At 46.1% G+C, this 8,071-nt stretch overlaps 1 protein-coding gene across 1 annotated transcript; it reads right to left on the reverse strand.

Annotated features, from left to right (window-relative positions):
* Positions 1–2,907: 2,907 nt before the first annotated feature.
* cbx6a (chromobox homolog 6a) lies at positions 2,908–7,717 on the reverse strand. Its single transcript, XM_065001123.1, has 5 exons — positions 7,009–7,717; positions 6,126–6,169; positions 5,742–5,807; positions 4,685–4,751; positions 2,908–4,488 (listed from the first exon to the last, which is right to left on the reverse strand). Exons 1-5 carry the CDS (start codon positions 7,075–7,077, stop codon positions 3,220–3,222), a joined length of 1,515 nt encoding a protein of 504 aa, XP_064857195.1. The 5' UTR covers positions 7,078–7,717; the 3' UTR covers positions 2,908–3,219.
* Positions 7,718–8,071: the final 354 nt, after the last annotated feature.

The raw sequence follows: 8,071 nt of genomic DNA on the forward strand, positions 1-8,071 counted from the left end.
ACATTATTAAAGTGGTATTGTATAAAGTGACTAGTGATCCATTTATTAAAGTGGCCCTTGATTGAGTCTCAATGTAGGCAGCAGCCTCTCTGAGTTAGTGATTTCTGTTTAGCAGTCTGATGACCTTGAGATGAAAGCTGTTTTTCAGTCTTTCGGTCCCAGCTTTGATGTACCGGTACTGACCTCGCTTTCTGGATGATAGCAGGGTGAACAGGCAGTGGCTCAGGTGGTTGTTGTCCTTGATGATCTTTTTGGCCTTCCTGTGACATCGGGTGCTGTAGGTATCATGGAGGGCAGGTAGTTTGCCCCAGGTGATGCGTTGTGCAGACCGCACCATCCTCTGGAGAGGGCCGTGCAGTTGCCATCATACCAGGCTGTGATACAGCCCAACAGGATCCTCTCTATTGTGCAATCTGTAAAAGTTTGTCAGGGTTTTGGGTGACTGTTGCGTCTTCTTCACCACACTGTCTGATGTTAGTCTGTGATGTGTACACCTAGGTACTTAAAACAGGTTGTGGGAAGGACAATGGGAAGAGAAGCTGCTATCTTTTCTCACAATAGTGTGTCCACAGATATTCTCTCAACTTCTGTGTTCCGTGGCTAACCCCTGAAGGCCACCAGATCCCTGGAAGCACAACCATCGCCCCAACCTTCATCTCTTCAAACCTTTTCTGAGTGCAGGCTAAGAGCAAAAATCCTGCCCATGTGACCTGTGTTAACAGTGCCACCATGTGGACCATCAGGGAACTACAAACAGGGGTCTGAGCTCAGGCCAGTTTCCCCAGACCTACTACTCGAAGTCTAGGACTAGGCTTGATCTGGGCCCTGGAAACCAGCCATAGAGAATCAAATACAACCTTCACCTTCAGTTGAAAGCCAAGATTCCAGATTGAATCTTAAAGCGATAAACTCACCAGAATCAGCATATAAAAAGAGGTCAGAGAACTCCTCTGTAAAGAACTGAAGAGATTAACGACAAAAGGAACGGTCTTGGAGGTGTTGTTTATTAAAAGCCTCGCACAACAGAACATATACAGAAAGCAACAACGAACCAATGTCAACATGACCACGCTCACCTTACCTGTACAATAAGGGCTCGCAAAACATGCTTCAGCTACATTATCACAACGTTACCATCGACATTATCCTCGTCATTAGCATCATTATTACCATTAACAACAATTCAATGTACATCATTCATATTACCAATATTACGAGACACAAACTGCAGTCTTGATACACATTTATAATTCATTAAAATCGGGGGTTTTCATTCTTATCAAACCCATATTGGACATGAATCAAAAACAACCATAACAATCAAAGGTAATTATTCAAAAAGGTAAAGCAACACACATTACGCTTCATTCAAACATATATAATGAGGTACATAAGCAAAAGCCCTCGAAATGAACCCCCCCCCATAAAACAGTTTACATGGACAAACATTTCATATTTGATTCTTCAGGTCGGCTTCTTGTCATTACATTAAAGTGCCAATGACATGGCTCTTGAAATTACATCCAAAATTGACAAATGAAAAAATAATTGTTTTAAACAAAAGAAATCTAGAGCCCTGCTTGGTATAAATGTAGGCCACTATGTCAAGTTGTGCTACCTATTTATATCAACTGTTAAATCACCACCAAGAAGTACATGAACACTCCTTCTACTGGCTTAACCAATGAGTCAACAGAATCTACTGGTTTAGCCAATGAGTCAACAGAATCTACTGGTTTAGCCAATGACAGTCAAGAGAATCTACTGGCTTAACCAATGAGTCAACAGAATCTACTGGTTTAGCCAATGACAGTCAAGAGAATCTGTTTTTATCCATTAACAGCTGAATGAAGATGTGTTTGTGGTAGGATGTGTATTATTATTATCACAGTATCAAAGACTAGACGACAATCAACCATCGATCTAATACAGTATACGGACCAGATGCAGTGGAGTTGGAACTGAGCAGCTATAAGGCAACACATGCTTTTAAATATTGTAATATTGTACAAATACACCAGACAGACAGAGAGGGGGGGCTATAGAAACAGGGGGGGCCTATAGAAACAGAGAGAGAGGGGGGCTATAGAAACAGGGGCAGCACCAGAAGATGGTCAGATCTGGGACCAGGATATCAGAACGTCAACACAAACTGGGTCAGAAGGCCATTGAGAGGTTTGGACTACAGGTTATTCCACAGAGGATATCTGGTAGGTAGGTACAGACATGATGCAGAGAATATCTGGTAGGTACAAACAGAAGTGTTCCCGGTGGATAGGTTACATACTACATCGTCATGACTCCCACTCCATGCAGTCCACAGCTTCAATAATTAGAGAGTCCGTTTAGAGTCTTGACTGAGGTTCCAGGAATACTGGACGTTCCGGAATCTTGAAGGCGACAGCGAGTTAAAGGCAGGCGTTGGAACATGGCAATAAGAAAAGCAATAACTTAACTTTCTATGCTTTCCTCGCTTATTTGTATTCTTTTTGCAGCTGAATTAACGTTGTGCGTGCATATAAATATATACTTATATCGGCCTGTGCATTCGAGAGAGAGAGAGAGGGGGGAAAAGAAGGGCTTGTAATTCACCTGTGGATATTGGATACGGAAATGATACAGAATACGGTTGTTGTCAACAATGGAGTCAAGTGTGTTGCTAAATATCTCAATGTAGAAATGCAGTATTGCCGAAGCCCAACAAAGCAAGTGCAACGTCATTTCATCACCTCATTTAAACCTTAAAGAGTTGGACTTCCAATGGAGAAAATGGGTATAAATATGAACAAATAACAAACACTTATTGGTTGTATGAATTTCCCTACAATAAAGATTGAATTGATTTGAACGTTATTATGACCGACGGTATCTGTTACCAGCCTCCAAACAGTCACGGTTGCGAGAGTGGACATGAATTGAATAAACTTTATTGATCCTCAGAAGAGAAATCATGCTGCATAAAGATGGACAATCAGCATTATTATAGATGTATATTGCACGCCCTGCTCTTAGCTTTTTATAGTTCTGTTCAAAAAAATAACGCTCTTCAATATTCAAATGGCCTGAATTTCATTATTATTGGAAGTTTTTTTTAACCTTCTTAATACAGCATTACTCCCTAGCCTGGTCCCAGACAATGACCACAGGAGTTGGCCAAGAAAGCAAAAGCACATCAGGGAGCCAGGCTAATTCATTCATCTCCACTTCTTTGATCTCTTCCTATGGCTTGGGTTGTGGGGGGTTCTTCAGTTGGGGTGAGGAGGTGGTATTTTCTGGGTGTATTGGTTGGGGGGAGGAGGGGCGGGATGAGGGGGAGGGGAACTCTTTGATAGTGACGGTGAGGAGGTTGGTGGTGACGTCGGTCACGACCACGTTGGCGCTGCTCGCCACCTTCTCCGGGTGCCAGTCGGGGTCGCCCTCGGCGGGGACCCTCTGAGGGTTGGAGGTCAAGGGGCAGGAGCTGGCGGCAGCGGGGTGAGGAGGGGAAGCGGTACTGACGGAGGGCGGCTGGCGTTTCTGCCGGCGCCGACGGCGAAGCTTCCTCTTCCCCTCCTGAGGTGCGGAAAGGTCCAGAGCATCAGCATCATCCTCCTCTTCATCAAAGGAGGAAGAGGAGGATCCGGAAGCAAAGGAGAGGGAGGGGAGGAGGGGGTTTGGTCCTTGTTCGGCGTTCTGGTTCTTCTGGAGCTCTGGGGGGTGGCTAGGGGTAGACTGGGCAGAGGAGGCCGAAGCCTGGGTGCTCAAGTTGGGAGCCGACCCAGAGGCCCCAGTGGCGGGTCCAGGAGGGGTAGGATGGTTCTGGGCGGGTGTGGTGGATCCACTGGAGCTGGAGGGAGAGGGGGGTGGCTGGGTGTCCCTAGCCCCTGAGGTCCCTGTGCTGGAGCCTGTAGCTGAGTGTGGAAGGTGTAGAGGTCCGGGGCCGCCACACTGGAGACCAAACGGCTTCCCGTACATGGGGAACCCCAGCATGGGCTGGAAGGGCCGGTACGGAGCCTCTCCACTCCTCTTCCCTATGATCCTATTACGGGAGGGGATGTTCTGACGACCCCCTTGGAGTGACATGGAGCCGGATGGCGCCCTCCGGATACCCCCGCCGCCCCTTCCTCCGCCTCCACTTCCTGGTTTGTCGATGACCTTGAGGTTTAGGATGATGCGACCCCGTTTGACCTCGCGCGGTTTGACGCGACGATTGAGGATGCGGACGGTCTCTGAGAAGGGGGAGACGGGGGGCCGCGAGGGGAACCCACTGGAGCCGGAGAAGGATCCGGGAGAGGCCAGGGGGTCGGGGCGAGGTAAGGGGCGGCGGGACATACTAGTGCAGCGGCGAATGTCTTTCTTCAGCTTGTGTGTCGCTGCCAGGGAGTTGAGTTTAGGGGAGGGTGCCGGAGAGGCGGAGGGGAAGGAGGATGGAGGGGCTCGAGGAGAAGAGGAAGAAGTGGAGCGAGGAGCTCGAGGGGTGGAGGTCTCCCTCTTCTGGGCTCCACGTGCCTGAGAAGGGAGGAGAGAGAAAGTGAGAGATGAAAGTAAAGTGAGTCGTAAACTCAAAAGGAGAATATCATCATCATAACTTCCAGCAGGAAAGGTTTTGTCTTGCTCTTACATTCTCATTGGGACAGGTAATATATCAGCTAGTCCTAATTCTGGTGTGGTTGTGATAGTGGCACAAGAACATCCAAAACAATACCTTGGCAGGAAGGTTTTTGGGTTTGGGTCCCCGCTTCTTTGGTCCGTGGAGTTCTCTCTCACGCTCTCTGAGGAAAAAAACAAAGGGATTACAATTAATCACCCGATAAAGTCAACGTCACAACAGTGAAATACGTTGAAATACGACCCTAGCCTGCCTGGATACAATAGGCTGGGATGGGTTGAATTGGGATTGAGCCAATTATTGAAGTAATAACATCTAGGCCTCGACTGATACAGTTCAAAGCCAAATGAGGGAGACGTTTATTAATGTAACATCCTGTTTCTCATACATCCCAACTTCCAGTTAGACAGGGATCATCAAAAGACCTGGGTTTGGCGTCCCAAAAATCGCACCATATTCCCTACGTAGGGCACTACTGTTAACCAAATCTCTATGAGCTCAGGTCAAAAGTACTGCACTATATCGGCAATAGGGTGCAATATGAGACAGACTGGGTGTGTGAAAGCAGAACTGCGGTCCCCAGGACGACTAGCTAGCGGTTGGTTGCTATGGCGTCAGCTCATAGGGATCTGAATGAAGAAAAAACTTAAGAATAACAGTTTGACGTTTGTTTGACTAAGACTGAACAGAGAGAAAGAGAGAGACACACACACGGGATCATTTTAGTTCCATGATCCCCCTGTAAGCAGCAGAGTGCTTTGAAGTGTGTTTGGCAGGAAGAGACAAAGAGAGGACTTGCACAGATATAAGACCTTTATATATAGACGGAGTGAAAGAGAGGGAGAGAGAGCGCAACAGAGGGAGCAAGGAGAGAGAGAGAGAGCAACAGAGGGAGCAACAGAGAGAGAGAGAGCGCAACAGAGAGAGAGAGAGAGAAAAGAGAGCGCAACAGAGAGAGAGAGAGAGAGAGGGGGGGCTGGGAAAATGAGGGAGAACAGGAAAACTGATGTTGGGATGAGAGAGAACAGGAGAGAGAATTGTGTTACCCTTTTTGACAATTTCTCAAATGTTCTTACTGTGTCATAAACATCACTTCTCTTAAAGGAATTGAATAATGTGTAAGAATTGAAATACGGTTAACTGTTCCACTCACTTCTGTTCAAATCCTGCGATCAGTCTGTCATCCAGGATATTCTCTTCTGGTTCCCAGGTACTGTGTCTAAAGCAAAGAGGTGGCACAATGGTTTTATTTCTACATTTACATAACCTGGGTAACAGTATGTTTGTGCTGACATTCCACTCCATGTTTGACACAGAGTACAAGGAGTGGAATGTTAGCACAAAACAGGTCTGGATTTCAGGCTAACATTTTCTGGTTATTGTATAAATTGGAGACTTATAAGTCTATGAAAGATGTAGCTAGTAGGATAGATGTACTATAAAAAAACACAACATGTCTCTTCAGACAAGGTGATTGCTGGTATGCAAAGACTCACAATTCTGAATGATTTTTTTTGTTAGGAACGCAATCACTTACTTCAGTGCCCATCCTTTCCATTTCACTAGGTATTCTAGGCGAGACTGGAGAGAGAAAGGTACAGAGGAATGAGGGAAAAAGCCCAAAAGTGTTCTATACTGTATTCAGCCATTTTATAGCTAGTGTAAGATCAAAAATGGCTTCTTATTATCTAGCTATTCATGATCACTAAGATAAATATTAACAGTAACGTATTACTCTAAATAATACGTAACTCAATACATTGAGTAATATAAACTGGCTCAGTTCTGACTAACACGTTGGGCTGGAGTGCCCGTCTTGTTTTGTAGTTTTAGAGGGAAAAGCTGCTACAAAACACTACCATCAAGCAGACACAGACAGGCTGGCTAGCAGATTAGTTCCACTGGCATCTGGACAAAACATTCACTCAAACTAGAGAGGGAATAACTGATTTAGCTGCTATGTAGCTAAAGTTAATAATGACACACCGTCGACTTTAATGTATGGTTTGGCGAGCTAGTTTATGGTATGTGGGGTGCAATCATATATTTCTAGACTAGCTGTCTGGGTAAAAAGTAAAAGACAAAGCATATATTTGCATTTGACGCAAAACCGGCCTTTATTTTAATTGGCATTGCTAATTAGCTAAAGGTTACGTTGTCTTTACACGCCGACTCGTTTGTGTAACGTTAGCTATTTTTTTACGACGATTCACTGCAAACCATCAGCACAGCACACTTGCTAGCTTCTCGGCTAGCTAAAACGGCTTGCTAGAGAAGCATCCGCTTGCTACTAGCTACAACAAGGCCTCCCCGTTGTCATTAAAAAAACAGATCCTCGGTTCTCGCCCTCGAAGCACGCCGCGGAGACCCTCGCCCACGTCTGCTCTTCTGCAGCGACAAAAAAACGGCGGCATGCTCACCTTGCGAACGCGGCGTTTCAGAATGGCTTCCGCGGCGAAAACGCGTTCCCCGACCGCAGAGAGCTCCATCTCTCAACGCCCGACTGCTCTCTCGGTCCAGACGACCAACTCCACTATCTGGTGGCAAGACCAGAGCAGACCACTTTCTCTTTCCCCCAAATCTGTCACAGTGGCAGCAGACAACACACACTACACCCGGAGGCAGGAGAAGAGAGGAGCTCTGTCACGTGGACGGGGTCAGCCCCTTCTGGTTGTCCTGGCAACGCAGGAGGCCTCGACAAGATGCAGAAAGGGCAGGAAGGAGAGCGTTATTTGTCCTGAGTCTTGTTCTGGAGGCAGTTCTGCAGAGTGGTCACTAGCTGGCACAGCCACCAAATCATACAACCTGCTAACCTTAACATATTAAGTGCACTTTTGTCCTGTGCATTTTGCCTTTCCTGATTTCAATGGTAGTGAATGAGGTAGCCTGTTCCCAAAACTGTTATTGTGCTGCCTTGCCGACTTCTATGGTCATTGTTTAGCGTGACAGTGACCATAGGAGTTGGCAAGACAGCACAAACCGGCAGGGACAAGGAGGAGTCTTGGACACAGATCATCTCTTTGTGTTTTAACGACCTTTTGTTACAGAAGAAAAAGGAAATGGCGGGCTGCTACCAGTAATTTAGGAGCAGTGGAGCACTCTGTTATAGTTGGTTATTTTGCTAATGAGAGAGAGAGAGGGAGGTTAAACTATACTGAACAAAAATATAAAACGCAACATGTAAGGTGTCCCATATTTCACGAGCTGAAATAAAAGATCCCAGAAATGTTCCATACACACAAAAAGCATATTTCTCTCAAATGTTGTGCACAAATTTGTTAACATCCCTGTTAGTGAGCATTTTATCATTTATCAAGATTATCCATCCACCTGACAGGTGTGGCATATCAAGAAGATGATTAAACAGCATGATCATTACACAGATGTACCTTGTGCTGGGGACAAGGTGTAACCACACCAGCCCAGGTCCTCCCCATCAGGCTTATTCACCTGTGGGATCATCTGAGGGGGAGGGGTGCTGAG

The sequence above is a fragment of the Oncorhynchus nerka genome, linkage group LG15 (genome assembly GCF_034236695.1).
Source record: "Oncorhynchus nerka isolate Pitt River linkage group LG15, Oner_Uvic_2.0, whole genome shotgun sequence".
Taxonomy (NCBI): domain Eukaryota; kingdom Metazoa; phylum Chordata; class Actinopteri; order Salmoniformes; family Salmonidae; genus Oncorhynchus; species Oncorhynchus nerka.

Bases quoted from the DNA above. Each gene is read 5' to 3' on its own strand.
- cbx6a (XM_065001123.1), bottom strand. From the start codon at position 7,077: ATGGAGCTCTCTGCGGTCGGGGAACGCGTTTTCGCCGCGGAAGCCATT. The intron at 5,808-6,125 runs GTAAGTGATTGC...TCTTTGCTTTAG, and splicing joins TGGAAAGGATGGGCACTGAA to ACACAGTACCTGGGAACCAG. The intron at 4,489-4,684 runs GTATTGTTTTGG...CTCCCTTCTCAG, and splicing joins CCAAAAACCTTCCTGCCAAG to GCACGTGGAGCCCAGAAGAG.